This window comes from Thamnophis sirtalis, unplaced genomic scaffold (assembly GCF_051295495.1).
Source record: "Thamnophis sirtalis isolate CommonGarterSnake01/CBP01778 unplaced genomic scaffold, rThaSir2_p1.2 scaffold_7, whole genome shotgun sequence".
Taxonomy (NCBI): domain Eukaryota; kingdom Metazoa; phylum Chordata; class Lepidosauria; order Squamata; family Natricidae; genus Thamnophis; species Thamnophis sirtalis.
Window position 1 is genome coordinate 62,547,493 of NW_028261387.1, and position 22,500 is coordinate 62,569,992.

Below are 22,500 nucleotides of genomic sequence, written 5' to 3' on the forward strand. Positions count from 1 at the left end.
GACACCACAATGGGGCATTTGTTTCAGGCCCCAGACAGGGAGGAGTCCTCATTCAAAACGTGTGTCAGTAATTGAAGCACTCAGATGGATTGGCTTCTTCATTCAAGGCAGTGATTGATCAGATAAAATATAATTTCAAGTGCTTTTTCAGTATATAGGTTTTCCCCACAAACTTCTTTGAAGGACAAAAAACAGTGGAGAGAATGGGATCTTGACATGGGATACAGGAAGGAGAAAAGCCAGGGCAAATTAACATCCCTCCATTCATGGAATTTTACAGAAAAAGACTGGACAAAGTTGTTTCAACTGGTCAATAATCAGAAAGAGGGTGACAGGATAATTCCTACAGCTGCCAATAAGAAAACTCATTCACAATCTCACAGAAGACACAGCACAGCTCTTGGAATCATCCATCTGCCAAATTTCAATTAAAGACCAGTCAAGCCAAGGAGCTTTACTCCACTTCTATCTTCATTTACACGGAACACCTGGAAGAAAAGCCAGTTTTTTTCCTCTCTCATTAAGCAGCTGTGTTTACTGTATCTGCCATGTGACAGATTCTTAAAAGGCATCCATCTCTCACTGCAAGCAGCCAAGTCGAAATGGATATGACACTCTGGCTGGAACAAATGCTCAGGAAGGGAAAGAATCTCCTCTTCCAAGGAATCAGCAGAAGGAGAGGAAAGAGAAAGCAAAAGGAGGAGAAAACAAGAAGAGAAATTTGGAATTTTGCTAGACTCTCTTTTTTACCAACATTTCTTAACTTCATCAATTTTAAAATATGTGGACTTCAATTCCCAGAAATCCTCAGCCAGCATGGAGATTCTGGGAGTTGAAGCCCATACATCTTGAAGTTGCTGGGGTTGATTAAAAAAAGATAGTCAAGCAAAGTGTGTCTTTTCCTAATGTCAGCAGCACACAGCCTTGTATCAGGCTTAAAATAAAAGTTAGTTTAGGAGAACAAAAACCTTATTGCAAAAGCAGGTCAAGTCTTTAGATGTTTGTCGCTCAGGAGGTTGGAGGAAAAATATATAGATGTCACAACTGCAAAGATGAAGCTTTACCCCTTTTATATTTGCATTGCAGATGTGATCCAGGCAAAAAAAGGGGGGAGGGGGGGACAAAGCTTCAGTCTCATGGTCAGGCATATCTGCTTTTCTGGTAAAAAAAAAAACTGAAGATGGTATCTGGACCTTTGATCAAAGTTCTGCCTGTGTTTATATTTATTACATGAGTTTTAACGGGTTTGACCTCCCTATAGACTCCCCTGCTTTAAACTTCAACATCTTGCTCCCTTTGTCTTGGCCATGCTGGCTTAGACTGATCGGATCTGAAATCCAAAAGTTCAAAAGGGCATCAAATTGCCTGTTCCCAGGGTGTATGTGGGAGGGGAGCAGTGGTGGGATTCAAATAATTTAACAACCAGTTCTCTGCCCTAATGACCAGCTGGGTAGGTGGGGCTCGGTGGTTATGTGAACGGGTAGGAGTGGCCAACTCAACGTCACTCACATTGATGGCCGCTTTGCCTTAGCTGTTACAATGTAATAAGGGTTAAGCGGAGAGACAGTTTCTGTAAGCAGGTCAATAAAGATTAGGCTAGAAACAACACTAGAATGTTTCCTTTCTGCCTTCCTTACAGGATTATCCCTGTAAAGTGGAAAAAAACAAAAGGAGATTTCTTCCAACAATCGGTTCTCTGAACTACTTAGAAAGTTACCAACCAGTTCTCCCGAATAGGTGCGAACTGGCTGAATCCCACCACTGGAGGGGAGTCACAAAATTCAAAATGGTGGCCACATCTGAATCCCTAGCCCTTTTTATGCAGCCTACGTGAGAAAAAGAGGCTGGGTGTCTGCTACACTTTGACTCTTTGGGGATTCTAACACATGCACTGCCTACTCCCTCTTTATTGTATCAATGGTTTAACTATCTTCCTTTTTCACTTAAAAAAAGGAGATAGGAGATTCAAACCATCTTCACTTCCATTTAATTTTCCCTAGTGCCAAAAAAGCCAACACAGTTTTAGGCTGCGTAAACAGAGGGATAGAATCAAGATCATGTGAAGTGTTAATACCACTTTATAAGGCCCTGCTAAGGCCATACTTGGAATACTGCATCCAGTTTTGATTGCCATGATGTAAATAAGATGTGGAGACTCTAGAAAGAGTGCAGAAAAGAGCAACAAAGATGATTAGGGGACTAATTAGAGGGTAAAACATATGAAGAATGGTTGCAGGAGCTTGGTATGTCTAGTTTAATGAAAAGAAGGACTAGGGGAAACATGATAGCAGTGTTCTAATATCTCAGGGGCTGCCAGAAAGAAGAGGTAGCCAAACTATTCTCCAAAGCACCTGAGGGCAGGACAAGAAGCAAGGGGTGAAAACTAATCAAGGAGAGAAGCAACTTAGAACTGAGGAGAATTTTCCTGACAGTTAGAACAATGATTAAATGGAACAACTTGCCTCCAGAAGTTGTGAATGCTCCAACACTGGACTTTTTAAAGAAAATGTTGAATATCCATTTGTCTGAAGTGGTGTAGGGTTTCCTGCCTAAGCAGGGAGTTGGACTAGAAGACCTTTAAGGTCCCTTCCAACTCTGTTATTCTATTCTATTTTAGTGAAGTCAATGCAGGTTTTGAAGGATATGATTATTAAGTTGCCACTCTCAAACCTGATCTAAAACAAGCAAGTGATAATCCAGCTGGCATCTCCATTCTTCTTTCTCACTTATTTGTTTCCAAGTGTGATTGAAAATGGGCTCCACCAGTAAATTTCTACAAATGGCTCTGCTGTCTCATGTGGCTGCTGTTTCTGCCTCCCAGGCAGAAACATTCTTGGCATGTCCATAAATAACACTGCAGTGGAAGCTTTCTGACAAGTGGGGGGAAGAAGGTGTGGAAGAAGTCAGCAAGCAAATGATTGCTTCTACGACTACTGTCTTAACCTATGTCAAACTTTCTCTGGTTTTATTCATTAGGTGCCCCAAATGTTGTGGTGCTGATTATCAAAATTTCAGAGAGGACAAAAGGCGTGCTTATGCAGAAAAAAATATCTCTATAGAAGTTATACCACAGATTGATTCAAATGCAGAAGAAAATTAATGCTTCAGATTCTGCTCTGATGATCTAAGCCACGTGATCTGGGCAGAGAGAAGTTTGCTGTTTTTACTTTATACGCATGTTGTTGTTGTTTTTGTGCTGAGATCTGAATCAAGAATAGAAAGAAGTCAACCCTATTATCAGCATCTCCTCAACCACCGATAAGGTACCTACTGCAAATAATCTGTTCCCTCCTGCAAATAGTGAAGGGCATTCCAAAGCAGCCCAGCCTTATAAACGGGATCAATAGTTTCATTGACATCTGGAGGATTTGGCAGCAACAAGCAAAACTGGACACAAAACAACAAGCAGACTTGTGAATAACACTGAATTTCTACAGGACTCTTCGCTCACTGCCTACCTCTTGTAGATGCTGGCCATGAGCTGTGGCTCACTCTGATCCCTTTCTTCCTCCCTTCCCAACTTACAAGAGTATATTGTCAAATTTTGGGGACAAGTTATGAAAAACATCCTATTTTTAATAGAAAAAACTGGGGGGACATAAAAGAGCCAAAGGCAGCCCCAAAAGTCACCTTATCACTATCAGGCCTCCAGTGGCCATCAGAACCCTTCCCCCCAAAGTAAACTGGATCAAGGGCAACTCAGGAGTTGAAAGGTGAGCTGCCTTTCTTTTAGAAGAATATTATATTCAAATCATATCATTGCCTGGGCAGAAAGAACCTGTAATTCAAAAAATTGAAAGGAAAACCACCGATGTGAATTTGCTCATAAGTTTGATTCTTAGAAATCTAGTTTCAATCCTTGGTTGTTTGGTCATGTTTGCAATACTCATTTAGATTCACCAGTGTGTGTGTGTGTGTGTGTGTGTTTGTCTGTGTGTGCATGTGTGTGTTCAAAATAGAGTTGTACAGATGAACACATTGCCACAGCCACATTCTTAATTTTTTACACACCCCTCCCGACCTTGTGAACATTCCTGCTCATTAACTCTTCCTTTGTCAGGGTCCTTGGTTTTAACAATAGGAGCATCACAAATTTCTCCACAAATGGAATAAAAGAGCCATTCATTTATTTTAAAACATCAAACAGAGGAGCACATGAAATTGTTCATTTCCACATGTGGGCAACTTTTAATCTCTTTCTCATTCCACTCATCCTCCAAAGGTTTGGTCTGATATGATATTGTATCCATCTCTTTTAATCATATAGAGGGATAATGTTCCACCACTACCGAAAGGTCACCATGAACAGCACAAATAATTTTTTCCATGGGCAAAGAGACCTTCATCCTTTGTGAGTCATGACATGTAAAGCAAAGCTCGTTCAGGTAAGCTCCTGAAACTGGACTAAGCTCTATTGCCTGAGGTTAAAATGTGTCTGGATGTGAGTCATCATTCTTGGGATTGCAGTAGCAGCCAAGCACACTGAAAGAGTCTCTCCTACTATCATGCCACATGCAGGTTGCACACAGCCAGCCAGAGACAAGCTCCAAGCAGCACCCAGTCCAAAGAAGTGAAAGAGAGAGAGGGAGCATTACACATATGAGAGAGAGTACATGACAAGGAAAACTCTTGTCCTTTTGATGACATATGCAGACAGTTTTCCCAGTTTTCTGCTGTGAAGAATACCTTCCTATTTCAAAACAAATCAGCAAAGCAATCTCTTATAAAGGCTGAAAGCTACTAGTGCTATCCCTCCCAGGAGAAGATTGATTAGTTTCAGGGTAGGAGGCTAACATTTAACCCATTCCCAGGTGGGCAGCCAATGAGAATGCCCTTGCCTGTGGCTGGGTAGATTTGTTCTTCTCTTTATGCTGCCAATCAGAAAACTCACAAGCAGAAATATTTAGGCTTAGCTCACATAGAGGAGATTACCTGGACCAGAACAGGCCAGCAACCATATTTGGAGGACAGAATACTATCGCATTGCCTTCTATTAACCCTCCATTCATTATCAAAGGTCAAAGCAACCTCTGGTATGTTTTTCAGCTTTACTTCTGGAGCATTCTTTCCATATGATGTCATCTCAAATGATCCCATTCGTTTTGGGTAGCACACTTCATTTTTTTATAACCTCAGTGGTCCACTTCACAGAGCAACAGTGACTATTCAATTGACTCTATGGTTGCTACAATTTCTAACAGCTTTTAGAGTTACCAGGAATGCTAAAAAAAAAAGCAGAATGATTACACTTTCCGTGTAAACAGAAGGGTGCTGGTTTGAAATATGACAGATTGTTTATTTTAAAATATATTGCTATGTTTTATTTCCTACTTAATTTTTGCTGTACCATCTGAGGTAGAAGACTTTTACATCAGCTTCCAAATATTTCATAGGATGTTACATCTACCTATACCCATACTAACACACACAGACTTACAAATGCAAAAGCATAAATCCAGTAAGATTAACCCACCAGAAGAAAAGTGATGGGTGCTTATTTTTGTGGAACAAAAAGGTAAGAGGACACAGCAAGAAAATTGTCCAATGGGAAGTAACCTGCTGCCTTGTCCAAATATCTGCTGTTGCTAAAATGTCTTAGTTAGAGTTAATGTTTCACCTGTATTGTATATTTTGGGTATGCTCAAAAAATGGCTACACATTTACCAGAAAATAAAATAGGTAAAGTTCTCTCCATTTCAACTATATCATGCTAGGAAGTAATCCATCATTTCATGTTTTCTTTGCCTTTTTTCCTGAGCAGATGGATATACTAAAGAATACTAAAGTGAAATCAATCACCATATCACTTTGGAGTTAGATGAAGAATACAGTATATTTGCAAAGCAAAGCACCAACTTTCTATATGTTTATTCATTCAATTAAAGTAATAAGTAGGATTTATTTTCTGCTTTGCAGAACCGCTTGACCAAAGAGGAAAAGGAAATAATTTTAACTGAAAAGATTAGAATCAGCTGACTATTGTTCTTGCAAACTAGCATGGACATCATATTTGCTACCAGCAAGATCTGTGACAGAATACCTTTACAACTTTAGTTATATAATAGAGGAAGAGCAGTATGTGCCATGTATTTTGCAGTCCTGAGGCTGACCTATGTAGGAAATAATCTCATTTTATTGTTGAAATTTGCTTAGATTAATTCATGGTAGGGGCTTAATACTTCATTACAAAGTTATACATATTATTAGATTGAATTGTAACCTTGTTTACTCATCTTACTATTCTTTAATTCTAAGATTGTACTGACAAGAGACATCTGTTTTGTCATTTGCCTACTTCTTTGGCTGTTTATGTACCCATAAACAAATTCTGTATGAAATAGTTTTCCTACATTAAAAAAAATATCTACAACTGCTAAATTTCTGCATACGAGCAGATTTTAAAGATTCAGAAACCATCCATTATTGTATAGATAAAATCACATCCTTTTTTCAGTGTTAATTAATGCATGATAACATCCTTTTCTCACCCACACACTCAAAAGAATGTACTTAAAAAGAGAATGGCATGTATTTTTTTAATCCGACAGTTATGTATCCTATTTAAATTGATAACGATATGTTATCCTTTGCAGAACAATTAGCACTTGGGGAAATAATTTATATGCTCCTTAACCCTACCCCAGTGCCAGTAAATATCTATTTATTACAATTTGACCCCAATCCTGGGTTCAGCTCCAGGCATTTTAGCTTCCTCAATTTCCAGCATCAAAATCAATTTGGCTGCAAAATGGAGACTGAAATTGTTTCATATATATTCATGGTTGCATATAGTATATCAGTTATTGCTTAGTTGTGCTTGGAAGAGGAGATTGACCAATATGTTTAAAAAAATTCTCTCTGACCTGAAACATATTTTCATCATTGTTCTCTTCCCACTACTATTACTTCCCTATCATCCAACCTGTGCATTCTTTGTTCATCCTTTGTTCAAGAATACAGTCAGAATACAGTTAAAAATATTCTGCCTCCCAACCTCGCAAAGAGTGACAGAATCCTTCTCTCAAATCAGACAGTCATATTCTTGTTATATTTGGATCTCCCAATACTTCCTATCTGGAATGCTTTAGAAAAGCCATACATGGAATAATCAGAACTTAATCCAGGCCTAACACTTAGGACACAATATGCCAAACATCAGAAAGACCTGAAATCAGAATAAAGCCAGTGCAAGGAATAGCAATTAGGTGCTTTCAGGCAAGAATTTAATACCTTCGTAAATGAAGTGGTGCTTCATTTATGAATTTTTAAAAGGGGTCTATACAACACCATTATCCATTTATAACAACACTACATTTTTCCACTGAATTTTCTGTATGTTTTCCACAATATTCCATTAGGGAATACAAGATGGAATAACTTCATCATATCGTCATTTATTTGTAATATAGGTAGTCCTCGACTTACGGCCAAAACTGAGCCCAAAATATCTGTTCCTAAGTCAGGTAGTTGTTAAGTAAGTTTTGTCCCATTTTACGACCTTTCTTGCCACAGTTATTAAGAGAATCACTGCAGTTGTCAAGTTAGTAACACGGTTGTTAAGTGAATCTGGCCTCTCCACTGACTTTGCTTTTCAGAAAGTCACGAAAGGTGATCACGTGACTTCAGGACACTGCAACTGTCATAAATGTGAGTCAATTGCCAAGCATCTGAATTTTGATCATGTGATCATGAGACTTCTGCCATGGTCGTAAGTGTGAAAAACAGTCATAAATCACTTTTTCAGTGCCATTGTAACTTCAAATGGTCATTAAACAATTTGTTGTAAGTTGAGGACTGCATGTACTAGCTGTGGTCCATCAGAAAGTAACCCAGGACTGCAGGGTGTATAACCAACTCTTGTCTGCCCTGATTACATGAACCTAATTTTAGTTTTTAAATTTTTTGCTTTTCTTATTTTCATTTCTTTTTGTTTATATATAAAGCACATGTAAACCCAATGGTCATCCGTGGTTTGGACAAATTTATTAAGCATTTTATTAACAAAGTGCAATAAAACATCCTTTTGAAAAGAAATCATTCTTGACATTTTTTTAAAATTTTGGCTCTTTGCTGTGCAATGCAATCCTAGAGATATAGGGAAAAAATTCAATTCCCATCTCTGACTAGGACTTATCTCTCAGGCTTTAGCTCTTACCGGATAGGAATCTTGACCCGGAGATAGCGATCCACGGCAATAGCCAATAATGCCAAAATGGAGCTTTCTGTGAGGATGAGGAGAGGACAGATCAACATCAGGCACTGGTAGAAATTCATGCTTGGTCCTCGGGAGATTGTGATGGCCAGAGGAACTGCAAATGTTCCAACAGCTGCGTCTGCCACTGCCAGAGACCCAATAAAGTAGAAGGTAGCATCCCGGAGAGACTTGTTCACTTTGACAGCCCAGATTACCAGGATATTCCCGGGGATGGATACAAGGGCAATCAGCACCTCTATGAAGATATAAACAATATCCAATGGGTTGAACTCTGACATGATGTCCTGATGCGCACTAGCTGCAGGCCCTTAAATTACCTGAAATGATTAATGTAGACATAAGATATGGTCAACAATAGCTGCTACAGAATTTCAAGCTATCCAGTTACTTTAATAGAGTGTGGCACCAAAATATGAACAAATATACACATTTTTCACAATCTGTGTTTACAAGCAAATTTTACAAGGCCAAAGAGTTTCTGGTGCAGGGAAAGTCTGTTATTTTAAATCCTGTACAATTACAGCATTTTTTTAAGCAGCCTTTCTCCAATTTGTCACCAGGAATGTCACATGTTGAATATGTAATATGAGTCAAGCTACTGCACAGAAAAACTTTTTTAAAATAATTTTTGTTTTTGAACAAGGACAAACAAACATAAAAATAAAAATAAAAAACCCATCTTCCATTACGAATTGTAGAAAGTGTGTCAGTTGGTTACAGTATTTCCATGCATCTCTTCCATAGTCACCACCTGCTTTTCATACCAAATCCCATATTTTAAATTCACCTATATTCATGTATATCACAATTATTATATCTCAAACTTAATTTGACTATAATTGTTTTTACATCCTTTTATATATAATATTCAAAATCTAGAATAGGATTATATGATAACATTCCATTCCAACATCCTAAAATCATCCAATCACAATACATCTTTATAACATATTCTAGATAAAACTTTTAAACCTCCTCTCATAATCTCCATATGTTGTTTATATAAAATTTCATATTATCAAATTAATATATCTATATGTATTGTTATCATTATTAATCATTATTTAACTACAGCTATTGTCGCTTCATTTTATACATACTACTAGTAAACTAAATTTAGCTTAATTTCTTATTATACATTTTCATTGCATCGACCTGTATCTTTCCAATAATAGTACGGTCTTATATCTCTTGCCATTTGTAGCATTAATGTTCTAGTTACTTTCTTAATAAATCTTGTATAAACTTCTCTTGGCAACATGTTATTCCTTTCGTATCTCATAAAAGCTTGAAACACAACATCTGTTCTTTCCATCAGCTTATCTTTGGTTATAGCTAGTGCTTCTGTCAAGATTTTTCTCCTTATCCCTGTCAATTTTTCTCTCTTTTCTTCTTCTGCACAGAAAACTTTTATTCCATCAAAAAGATTGCTACAGTTAAGAGTGGGTTCTTCCTCACTGCTTCATTTGATCCCAAGCATTATGTTCAGCAACCATATAGAGTTCAAATGATAAGATCTAAGGGACCATTTCTGAACACTGCTGATTCACAACAACAGTGAAACCTTCCTTGATGAGCTCACCCTTCTTGAATGCATGCACGTATATTGAAATCTGCAATACTGTGACTTGTTGTATTTTTCATTCACTTTACAAAATTGTTACCTCTTTGCCTTCAAGAGCAAGGAAATTCCAAAATGAAACAACTCCTTGGAAGGACTTCTTCATATGTCTGTTTACCTGAGAAAAAGCCACACTCAGAAAACAATGAGGGACTGGGGCATACAGGCTTATCTCCAGTGGTGGGTTGCAGGCGGTACACTCCAGTACAGGCGTACTGGAGCCAGGCCGGAGCACTGGATACTGTTCCAGTACGGTGCTCCGGAGGGCCCACCTGCCTGCCCTCGCTCCTTACCTGTGTTTTAAAGCTTCTGCGCTGCCGCGCACATGTATGGAGCAACTGGAGCATTGTGGAGGTGTTAAGACGCATGTGCGCACGCTGTGCACGTCCATGAGAACGGCGTCAGCCCCGTTCTAACCGGACCAGTTGGAACGGGATTTGAAACCTACCACTGCTTATCTCCCAACAGTTTCTTTACCAATCTGATCCCTCCTTAATTGCATTTTGATGACGCTTCTGTTATTTTGGTATCATAATCCCAAATAAGTCATTGTGATGTCAGTGGTAGGATTCAGCCAGTTCGCACCTATTCGGGAAAACCAGTTGTTAACTTTCTAAGCAGTTTGGAGAACCAGTTGTTGGAAGAAATCTCATTTTACTTTTTTCCACTTTACAGGGCTAATCCTGTAAAGAAAGCAGGAAGGAAACATTCTGGTTTTGTTTCTAGCCTAATCTTTATTGCCCTGCTTACAGAAACTGCCTCTCCAGTTAACCGTTATTACATTGTAACAGCTAAGGCAAAGCACCCATCGATGTAAATGATGTTGAGTTGGCCACTCCTACCCAGTCACATGACCACCGAGCCATGCCTACTCAGCTGGTCATTAGGGCAGAGAACTGGTTGTTAAATTATTTGAATCCCACCACTGTATGATGTAGTGGTCTTAGGATAGACAGTGTGTGGAGACCTGGTCTTACTTTACTCAAGGAAGTTGGATGATTTATTCTCTCATTCTCTCTCTCAGCTTACTAGGTGACTGAAGCCACAACCTGCACCAGAGCACTGTGGTAGATTACTGTTTATGATTGTCAATAAACGATCCTAAGTAGGTGCACCTTAAAAGTCATAGATTTTGAACTGTAAAAACAATTCACTAACCCCATATACTTTAGCAACAAGCAATATAATTAATTAAAGGGGGAAACGCTATTAAACATATTCAGATATGTAAATGTCAACAAACAAAAAAATTTAAAATATGTAATTGTAGGGGGAGGCCTATGATTCAGCTAGACATCCAAAGTCAAATGTTATGGATAACTGATATGCGTAAAAGTGTCCTTTATATTTATGAGGATAATGAAGAAGGCTAATAGGTATTTGACCCTATGGACGATTTTTTATTAGCCTGGTAAGTAATAACTTCAGGGCTGTCCATGGGGAGTCTAAAAAGTCATAGTGGTGGCTACAACCATGTGATTGAACCCTTGTTCCTTTTTTTGCATGCACTGCATTACTTCAAAGAAAAATTGAGAACCCTTAAGATTGTGTATAAACCTGTGCATTGTTGATCTATGGAGCTGAGATGTGCAAATCTTTCAGGATAAAGGCCCTCATGTTGCCTTTGAGTGGAATGCCTAAGATTACAGTATCAAAAAGTAGGTACAATATTTAATATTTTCCCACTTTATACAGTATGCATATTTTATTTAACTAAAAGCACTTCCACATAACAGGTTTACATTTCTCCAAAATAACCACCACCTTCATTATCTCACGCTGTCTGTGTCATCAGGCAATTTATTTCCAGCTCAGTTGCAACATATCCACAACCACAAAAGTGGGATCTTTTCATTTGCATTGATGAAAACATTGATGGAACATTGATGGGGCCTTAGAAGCTTTGCATCTCCCCTTCCTAAATATTATTGTTTTGTTTTCATTACTAGGTAAATTACACACTACACAAACTGAATATCTAGAAGGAAAGGAACTGATTGCTTTTCTTGGGCTCTCTTACTGTAGAACTGAAAGAAAGGAATAACCTCAGCATTTCAAGTGCTGAGCTGAGACATTGGGAAGTAGAAAATGTGCTCCTACATGAAGAAGTACAAGTTGGTAACAAGCTGAAGGCTTCTGGGACTCACAAGCAGCAGTGGAATTCAGCCAGTTCGCACCACTTTGGGAGAACCTGTTGATACGTTTCTGAGCAGTTTGGTGAACTGGCTCTTGGAAGAAATCATTAGGGCAGAGAACTGGTTGTTACATTTTTTGAATCCCACCACTGCTCACAAGTGACATGGGAGACCCTGGTGCATTTATGGGTTATTACTCTAAAAAATTTACAAAAACAGGATGCAGGTACACTGTAATAAAAACAAGAGCAAGAAATTTATCTAAAAGGCAGCCAGCAACTATTATGGTATGTCCCAAACACATGGCCTAAGAACCAAATTTTAAAAGCAAAGTAGTTCAGGGTATTCCCTATCTCAGGAGGCAGAGCATTTCAGAAGAAGTCTTGTCATTTTGCTGCTTCCTCACTCCCTGTCCCTTTACTTCACAAGGAATGGGGCCCCTCCATAATCTGTCTCTGCTAAAAAGGCAGCTGTACTCGGAACACCTTACATTCTGCAATGATGCCTCTAACACCGTCAAACCTCCCCATCTGCCTATCCCAAGTCCTTAGGAAAGTTTTGATAAGTGGATAAAAATGCCAAATCTAATCTGAACATCTGGCTGATTGTGTGATGAACAATAAATATGGATAGTCCCATAGGCCCTTAGAGGTTGGTAATAATTACTTTGAGGGACCCTGATCTAAATAACCATCAACATCATTCCAACACTTTGATTCAGATCATGATTTTTTCCTCTATTTATGAGCTCTAGGACAATTTTAAGATGTGATCTGGCAATTATCTTATTTTTGCCTTGTGATTATTATAGATTTTAAACCAGCACTGCTGTCAAATAGATAGACCTCAACTATTTCATCATTTCCTCCCTCAAAGATGCTAGCAATAGTTAAACATTGATATTTTGTGTGCAGTGCATATGCTTTACCAATGAGCTACCCCATTTTTTGATGATGGATCTTCTCCTACATCCAGGGGTGGGTTTCTCACCCCGTTCCAACCGGTTCAGTTGGAACGGGGCCGGCGGCGTCCTCGTGCACACGCACGGTGCACGCATGCATACTAGCATCTGTGCGATGCTCCAGCTGCTCCTGGAGAATCGTGCAGGTGCTGTATGCATCCTGCGCATGCGTGGAAGCGCAGAACTCGTCAAAACCGGGTAAGGAGCGCGGGCGGGCCCTTCGCCATTCCCGGAAGTTACTTACTTCCGGGTTCGCCGACCAACCGGTTCTCAGGGACCGCCGCGAACCGGTTGAAACCCACCCCTGCCTACATCCCTCCTACAAATGTAGCAGTCAGAGAAGATTTCTTCATCCTATAAATATAATAAAGTATTCTGTACCCCAGATAATAGGTAGAGTTCATAAACAGGCTACAGTTTCCATCTAAAAATAAAATGGGGATAATATACAAATTCTCATAGGAAATGGGAAACAGAGCAGTCCAGAATAACTATAACATAAACAATTCCTAAACAATGGCGAATAAGGAGTGGTGTAATTTGTAATTAATCATATTAATTATTCAGTAGTTACATCAATAGTTACAAGCAGCATATTGCAGTTGTCGGTAACAACAGCAATGAAAGCATAACTGAGGGAATGAATAACTACACTTCTCCAGGTATGACAAGTTGTGCTGTTTATTCCTGAAAAATGTGGTTCCACTGTGAGACAATGGTAACCTTGGAGGAAAGAAATGCAAATTATGCATAACAAATGAGATCGCAAATGTAAATGTATTAAGCAAAGAATAGACTTCATCAAAATATAGACTTCTGGTGCTACAAGTTCCTTTTTTTGTCCCATTATATAGTTACTCATTAAACTGATGTAGCATATTTTCAACCTGTACCGGGAGAGGCTGTTCATTGGGGAGAGGTAAAAGGAACAAGGCTTCAGGAATATGCCAGCAAATGTTGCAATAGATAAGTGCAAGATATTTTTGAGCAACAAAGGCATCTCTTAAATGAATCCTCAAACATTACTTGTTCCCATTTCCACTCCAGAACACCTTTGAACCTATATCCCCCCCTTTTGCAGAGTTCCCTCCACCACACACCCCACACCCCTGCATCACCAACCAAATTTTATTACACCCCTCCCTTTAGGCTCTGGGGGAATAACTGGCTGTATGCAACCTAAGAGCTAAACAAGGCTCAGGGACAAAATATTGCAGACACTCTCTAAGATACTGCTCCCCACCGCCTTTTTGTGTTTTCTCCTTGAAATACATTCATTTGGGGGGAAATATCAGGGTAGCATCACCATTCCTGGCCTGGTTCTGTCAAAACCTTACTGACTACACTGTCTCTCAAGCACAGGGGAGTGAAAGTCTCTAATCTATCTGAAAGGCATCCGGCTGAGAAGCACTTTCAGCGACTGGCACAAATCCTCTCGCCCTTCAGAGAGAAGTTTGGTTAATCGGAAGAACCGCCACGGCCTGACCTCCAGCCTCCCTTTTCCCTGAGAATCGCCCCGTTAATCTGACTGTCCCCCAACCTCTTCCTGGCCTTTTCCCGTCCGGTTTCCAGCTGATCTCAGAACAAAGGTGCCCTCTGCATCCCCCGCTTCCCTCTCCTCTCTGCTGCGCGGTCCCGGCCACGAGATCAAATCCTCTGATTTCAGGCACAGCCAGAAGGAATCGAGGCCACCAAGCGCCAGAAAGCGCTGCGCCCCGAACCAGCCCGCGCTCCGAGGCTCACCTGGCCCCCCGCGCACTTCCTTCCTCCAAGCGAAGCCTTTCCACTCAGGATAGGCTGGCAGCTGTAGCGGCAGCGGCTGCCGGAGACATGGGGTGGGAGCATCCTCCTCTCGGGCGGCTGGGTTACTGGGCTCCTGTATCTCCGGGTATCTCGGGATGCAAGCAGCAGCCCGCCCGGTTCTCGGCCGGGACTTCTGGAGTTGGGGCGGTTCAATGCGGTGAATCCGGAGACCGATGCAGGCAGGAGGCTCTCATCATGAAGTCTGCTCTTCTCTTCCTCCCTCCCTCCCCCCGCGCCGCTTCCCGCTGTCGACCGAAGGTATCACATGGTCCGGCGGACTGCACCGAACAGGGTCCTTGCGGTATTTTAAGGAGGAGACGGCTGCTTTGAGGGTCGGTGGGGCGCAGTGCGCAAGCGTGCGTGTCCGGGAGTTTGGGTGTGTATGTTCGCCAAGCTCAGAACCGCCACAGCGCTGCTGCACCAGAACCGCACCGCGCCGCTTTCCCTTCTGCCCCAGGAGGGGTAGAAAGCCAGCGTTTCTGAAACTAAAACGAGCCGAGTCCGGAGGTGCCCTGCTCGGCTCCTTGTCCTCGAGTTGCCCGAAGCCTTAAAAGTTACCCAGAGCTTCAAAGAGCCAACTCTGCCCCAAGCCCCTCCGTTCCTCTCTGCTTCACCTGTGCCGTTTTGCATTAGGATCAAAAGTTGAGAAGATTCTCAGTCATCTTCAGTGTTTCCCAACCTTGGCAACTTGAAGATGTCCGGACTTCAACTCCCAGAATTCCCCAGCCAGCATTCGCTGGCTGGGGAATTCTGGGAGTTGAAGTCCGGACATCTTCAAGTTGCCAAGGTTGGGAAACACTGATCTAGGTTATGGTTGTCCCAAAGTGGGACACGGTTGTCTCAGGAGGAGGACTTGCTTGTTTTATTTTCCTTTGAAGAGGTTTCACTTCTCATCCAAGAAGCTTCTTCGGCCCCGACATTATCCTTCCATTCCCCACTATCTTGTAGAGCTGAAGAAGCTTCTTGGATGAGCAGTGAAACTTCTTCAAAGAAAAAGAAAAAACAAGTCCAGTTGCCTCCTGAAAAAGCACCTTTGGGACATTAGGGTAAAAAAAAAAAATCAAAGCAGAGTGTTGAAAATAATCAAGGTTTCTGTTTGTGTGAAGTACCTCTGCCTTATTGACAGGGTGAGAGAAAGGCTTCCACATGAGACCTGGAGTTCTTGGGTATCTTCCCCTGATCCCAACTGCCTTATCTGTGTCATTGGTGCAAGACTCACCTAATTTCCAGTCGGCAAACTGTCTAGTCCCCAGGTAAGACCTTTTGGGCTTCTGGGATTTAACACATGTTCTCCTACTTTTTTTCTGCAGTTGTAATTCTATATTGTTTTACAAAGAGCCTCAGAAACCAGTCTTAAGTAGTAATGTTTCTTTGTGTTATGAAATAACATAATCTCTCGCTGGTTGGAAGATTGTAGGGAGTTGGAAGGGATCTCAAGGATCCTGCTATCTGCAAGAAATCTACTATTATGGTATTTTTAAATAAAACAGAACGTACTTTCATTGAATGTTACTAGGATGAAAATCTCATCTAGAATCAGATGAGCAGCAGAGTGAGAGAGAGGTCTAAAATTAAAAACATTGAATTCCATAAATAAGGTGTAACAGTTATTTAAGAATGTCAGCAAGCAAATGCATGAATATAATGTAGAGAAGTCCACCAAAGACTCTGGAAGCAATTTAGCTATGGTGGGATCTAAACATTGTTCTTTATTTGTTTGTTTGTTTTATATGGCTGCCCATCTCACCAAGTGACTCTGAGAGGCATTTTTAAAAAAACAATACAAACAATACAAGTAGGGGCGTGCATAAGCGCACCAGTGTGCCTAAACCCCCTGTCCTACTGACCCCATTTATTTGTACCCATTTCCTGTGTTCTTATTCATGTTTATTCTTATTCCTGTTATCTTGTACATAGCAGTTAGCAGTTAGACTTATATACCGCTTCATAGGGCTTTCAGCCCTCTCTAAGCGGTTTACAGAGTCAGTATATTGCCCCCAACAACAATCTGGGTCCTCATTTCACCCACCTCGGAAGGATGGAAGGCTGAGTCGACCTTGAGCCGGTGAGATTTGAACCGCTGAACTGCAGATAACAGTCAGCTGAAGTGGCCTGCAGTACTGCACTCTACCCACTGCGCCACCTTGGCTCTTCTACATGAGTGACAAACTACATGAGTGACAAACTAAATAAATAAATAAACAATTAGAATAAAGTGAATATTAAAATACACAGCAGCCAAGAACAAAGCACCCATCATAATGACTAAAGATATTAGGTTTTACCAATCTGTAATTTTTGCAAAGGAGAAATGCAAACAATCAAGTTCCTCAGTGACAATTTTTAAAACTAACATTTTTTTTCCGTAAATGCTCTGGAGAGTTCAGATAAGCAATGATACAACCATCACGGTGGACATGATGTGCTGATGCCTGGAGGCTGTTAGGATCTGGATGGGGGCGAACAAACTTGTGCTCAATCCCGATAAGACTGAGTGGCTTTGGATGTTGCCCCTGAAGGACTGCTTGGACAGTCCATCCTTAACCCTGGGGGTGTGTGTGAAAATTTACGCCCCTCAGAGAGGGCTCGCAATTTGGGGGTCCTCCTGGATTCGCAGCTGAAACTGGAACATCATCTGTCGGCTGTGACCAGGGGGGCCTTTGCCCAAGTTGGTCTGGTGCACCAATTGCGGCCCTATTTGGACCGGGAGGCACTTCTAACGGTCACTCATGCCCTTGTCACCTCGAGGCTGGATTATTGTAATGCGCTCTACATGGGGCTACCCTTGAAAAGCGTTCGGAGACTGCAGTTAGTTCAGAATGCGACTGCGCAGGCGATATTGGATGTGCTGAGGTACACCCATGTTACACCTGTCCTCCATGAGCTGCACTGGCTACCAATTGGTCTCCGGACTCAATTCAAGGTGTTGGTTATTACCTTTAAAGCCCTACATTGCTTAGGGCCAGGATACCTTCGAGACCGCCTGCTGCCACATACCTCCCAGCGGCCAGTAAGCTCCCACAGATTGGGCCTCCTTCAGATGCTGTCAGCCAAACAGTATCAGCTGGCGGGCCCTTGGAGGAGAGCCTTCTCTGTGGTTGCTCCAACTCTCTGGAACCAGCTCCCCCCGGAAATCCAGACCATACCCACCCTAATGGCCTTAAGGAAAGCTGTAAAAACTTGGCTGTTCCAGCAGGCCTGGGGCTGTTGACCTCACTGTTGAGGTCCAGCCTGACTAGAATGAATGTATGAGGGTATTTGTTGTTTTTAAATTGTTTTCTTTTATCGCTATGTGTTTTTTCTTATATTTTTTGTAAGCCGCCCAGAGTCCTTTGGGATTGGGCGGCATATAAATATATTTAATAAATAATAATAAATAATAAATAAACCATATCGGCAGAATAAGAAAACATGTAAGCAATATAAAAAGTTTGTTCCAAACTGCATGGTGGAAATAATATTGGAGCAAAGTGTATGTTAAAGAGTATCCATTATGGCACAAAAAAACTTAAATTCTTATATATCCAACTGACATCCAAACAGGAAGTGACTGATAGAGAAAAAGTTCTGAGTTAATTTAGTATAGTCTTTGGTTCTGAGTTAGGATGATTTTCATTACCAAACTATTGTTTACTTCTTGATTGTTGGTAACATATAATTAAGGAACTGCTAATTCAGAAAAACAAGCTAACAGTAAACAACAAACCAGTCAAGCAACCTCCAAGACCACCCCCACCAACAGTGACAGGGCAAGCCATTAGTATATAAAATAAGAGCAAACCTCCCTCCTTTCTAGCTCTGATGATGTTACCTAGTTTGGTTAATGAAATGTCTGCAAAAAAAACCAAGCTCAGAGAACACCAAGACCCCACAATTCAACTCTGAACTACAGATGTTCCCTTCCATCAATTATGTTAATAATTTGAAACATTTGGCAGACTTCCATTCTAAGGATCACTAAAGAAATTTAAAAAAAAACAAAGCTGCCAAGTTGTAAGTAATTTTATGTAATACCCATACTTATAATTTAACAATAATTAGATTTGAAATACTATGCACATTTCTTTTTTCCATATCACAAAAAGGCTATTTTACACCTAGGAAAAGATAGACAACTGGACTTCCTTTGTTTTTTCCTTGAAGATGTTTCTCGGTTCTCATCCAAAAAGCTTCTTCAGGTCTGACCGAATGGTTGGGCAGGGGAGGGGGAGAGTGAGAATGGAAGGATTTATATTCCTTGCATTCATCTGGTCATTAGTACTGTCTCTGAGAGTTGTTGAGAGTTAAAAGGTGTTGAGGGTGTTATCTGTGCCTTGGGAGTCACGTGAATCAGAATGCAAATGAGTGCGGAGCCTTCTTGGAACTGCTGAAAGAACTGTAGTGTAGATAAGTGATTTCAGGAGAAGTGGTTTCTTATCCTGCTCCCTCTGTTGAGAGAGGACTGTTTTAATATAGATGGCCCCTCTGACCCCTCTTTCAAACCAATGGGAGGACCACTGGTTTGAAAGAGAAGTCAAAGAGGCCATCTACATCAGATACAATCAGAAATGAAAAAACGAAGAAAGTCCAATTGCCTTTTGGGGGGAAAAACATCTTTGTGATAACCATGACATGAATGACTGAGAATGTCCATAGACATCATTTATTTAGATTTATTTATCTAAATAAAGATGAATGATCCAGCTTCCTTAATGAATTATCAACATTTTCCCCTTATCTTTTGAAGTATTCTAATACACATGAAAATCCTTTCTCCTCTAAAGGTAAAGGTTCCCCTCACACATATGTGCTAGTTGTACCCCACTCTAGGGGGTAGTGCTCATCTTCGGACAGAGTCAGCACTCTCCGAAGACGTCTCCATGGTCATGTGGCCAGCATGACGAAATGCCAAAGGCGCATGGAACGCTGTTACCTTCCCACCAAAGGTGGTTCCTAATTTTCTACTTCCATTTTCTACTTGCATTTCTACTTGCATGCTTTCAAACTGCTAGGTTGGCAGAAGCTGGGACAAGTAACAGGAGCTCACTCAGTGACATGGCACTAGGGATTCAAACCACCAAACTGCCGACCTTTCTGATCAACAAGCTCAGCGTCTTAGCCACTGAACCACCGCATCCCTTTATTCTCCTCTAAAAACTAGTTAATATAAAAATGTTTGTGCGGGAAGAAATAAATAGAAAAGAGTTGACTTTTTGGCTGGAAGGTTTAAACAAACACATGATTTAAAAAATAGTAATCCTATTTGTTATATCCAGGCAATGCAACTAGTCATATGTTTTATATAGGAAAATTCCTTCTTTTCCCCCTTCCCTTTGCAGCTATCTGGGCTCCCTCCCTCTGTGATTATTTTTTCTTCTTCTTTTCCTAGTTCCCCTCTACTTTTGGAATAACCTAAACATGCTACACTTAGAGCGTTATAATCTAAAGGAGCCTTTCAAAAAAAATTATAACAGTTTTATTTGAATTTCACAATGAAAGTAGTATAAGCCTTCTTCTGTGGCTCAAATGGCCCACATTAATTAATTCAGAAAGTGCTATATTCCCGCTTTATTCTGCACATATTCATTTTCCTCTTAAATGGGGCTATTTTTTATCTTGTCACAAAGTTAATACAGGTCGAAATATCCTCAAATTACAACTATTTGTTTAGCGATCATTCAAATTACAATAGCACTGAAAAATGTGACTCATAACCAACCCTCACACTTATAACCATTGCAGCATCCCCATGGTCGCATGATAAAAATTTGGGTACTTGGCAACCAGCAAATATTTACCATGATTGCGACATAGTGGGATCATGTGGTCATCATTTGCAACCACTGATAAGCAAAGTCAATGAAGATTGCCTGAATTCACTTTATGACTGCCAGATTCACTTAACGGCAGTAAGTCACTAAACAACTGTGAAAAAAGGTCATAAAATTGGGCACAGCTCATTTAATAACTGCCTTCTTAATCATAGAAGTTCTGGTTCCATGTGTCTCTTGTGTATACTAATGTCAGCCTCTATATCGCTTTGCTTGCTATCGGCTGCCATAGTAACTGGGGGACTCATGCTGGAGGTGATGTCTCAAGAAGAGGGAGTTTGGTTCTCACCATCTTCTGTGCATGTTGAATGGTCCTGTTTAGGTCTGGTCAAGGTCAACCGTGTCTGCATACCAGATGGGTGAGGTCACCTGAAGATGCCCCTCACACCCTTGGGGGCTAGAGATTGGACATTTAGTTTGGGGTTTGTTGAGGGGAGGGGTTTGGATAAACTTTTGATAAGTACAGTTTTGTGCCTTTTAGCCTGAGACCTTGCTTTACTTTCGATGCTATCGCTTCATATTCAGTAAAAATACCTTTTCTCTGAAACAATGGAGTTAGGGGTTTCCTTTCTTGAATTTTGAAGGAGGCACGCCTGACAACTATTCACAGAAAAAGCAGGAATGGTGGATCAAAAATTAGGCTGTTCAGACAGGGAAATAAAAGTTACATGAGAGGAACAGGAAGAAGGATACGAATATCCATAGACAACACTTACAGTAGAGAAACAAAAAATAATGGGAAACACCGCAGCTGTATAATTTCTGCTTACTAGCTAATATATAGCAATTCAGCTGTAAAATCTAGACAATAAACATCAAGTTGTTCAGAAACCTGCTAGAGCCGAAAATGAAACATCAAATTAATTCCATGAGCAGTTAAATAACATGTCCCTTAGGACCTTTAGTCAACAGGACTAAAACCTCTGTTGAATTAATGCAAAATAAGTAAATTTATGAAGCACAAGGAAATAGTAATATCTTGATCTTAGAACAACTGCTCTTAGCACAACCAGTACCCTTGACAATGCCCTATCCATAATCAGCAACAAATTATCTTGGGTAAGTTTTCTCTGTTTGATTTACTTGCAACAACAGACTTATTTTCTGACTTATCACTTACAGTCCTTGAGCGGTGACCTCTGAATCCAAAATGAATGTATTTGCAGCAGGAGAAAAACTGGCGCAAAACTCAACCTTTCCTTCTTCTTGAAATCAATTTACCATATATATCTTATAATTTTAACTCTTTTCAGTCACATTATTCATCTTATCAGTCTGAGAATAATACAGGGTAGTATTCCTAGTACCATTCATAAGCAAAGTAATGTTTGCTTAATGGCAGGAGGGGACTAAACCTTTCCATCAAAAGTATCAGTATACAATCTTATATGAAGAATACAAATATCAATTTCATCAGCAAGACAGCATAAAGGAATATTCACTCACAGCTCTTACATCACTCTGAGACTTTTAGAGGCAATAGTAAACAAGCAAATAAATAAAAGCGAAGTTGTGATCTGTTTTTACCTCAGAGGATAGGTGAAGAGTGGTCTGTGTTCTCTCATCTCCAGCTTGAAAAATGAGAGACTCTTCTAGGTGGAAAAAGCAGTTAATGATACATTTGAGAGGAGAAAAAGCCCGCACATCACTAGACTTTTTTGTGGAATTCATGTAATTTGCTGAATACCCAGAAATGCTTAGGAAATGCAGTTCCTTTTTTCAAGATTACAGTATATGCTAACGGTAATCTAGAATTTACAATGAAATGCCATTCAAATTTCACCACAGTAATGTATAACAAGCCATGTGATCTACACACTAGAGGATCAGGAGTTTTGAAGGGGCTGGATCAAAGCTGTTTGCTGGAATCAGGAAATAAGCAATGTAACCTAAGGTGTTGAGTGTGTCAACAGAGGAGGAAGAAAAGAAACAGACAATTTGCAAGGTCACACTAC

At 40.4% G+C, this 22,500-nt stretch overlaps 1 protein-coding gene across 2 annotated transcripts in view; it reads right to left on the bottom strand.

The window, feature by feature from the left end:
* Positions 1–22,225, bottom strand: part of LOC106548844 (adenosine receptor A1) — a 66,393-nt gene extending 44,168 nt beyond the window's left edge. The window contains exons 1-2 of one of the 2 annotated variants that reach the window (XM_087720243.1): positions 22,073–22,225; positions 8,156–8,532 (exon numbers count right to left, since the gene is read on the bottom strand). In XM_087720243.1, coding sequence (XP_087576369.1) covers positions 8,156–8,493 — 338 coding nt within the window. In that variant the 5' untranslated portion in view covers positions 8,494–8,532; positions 22,073–22,225. Of the gene's footprint in view, positions 1–8,155; positions 8,533–14,675; positions 14,986–22,072 lie in introns of those variants that run through there. The other variant, XM_087720242.1, reaches the window with a different exon arrangement.
* Between the last annotated feature and the right edge of the window lie 275 nt (positions 22,226–22,500).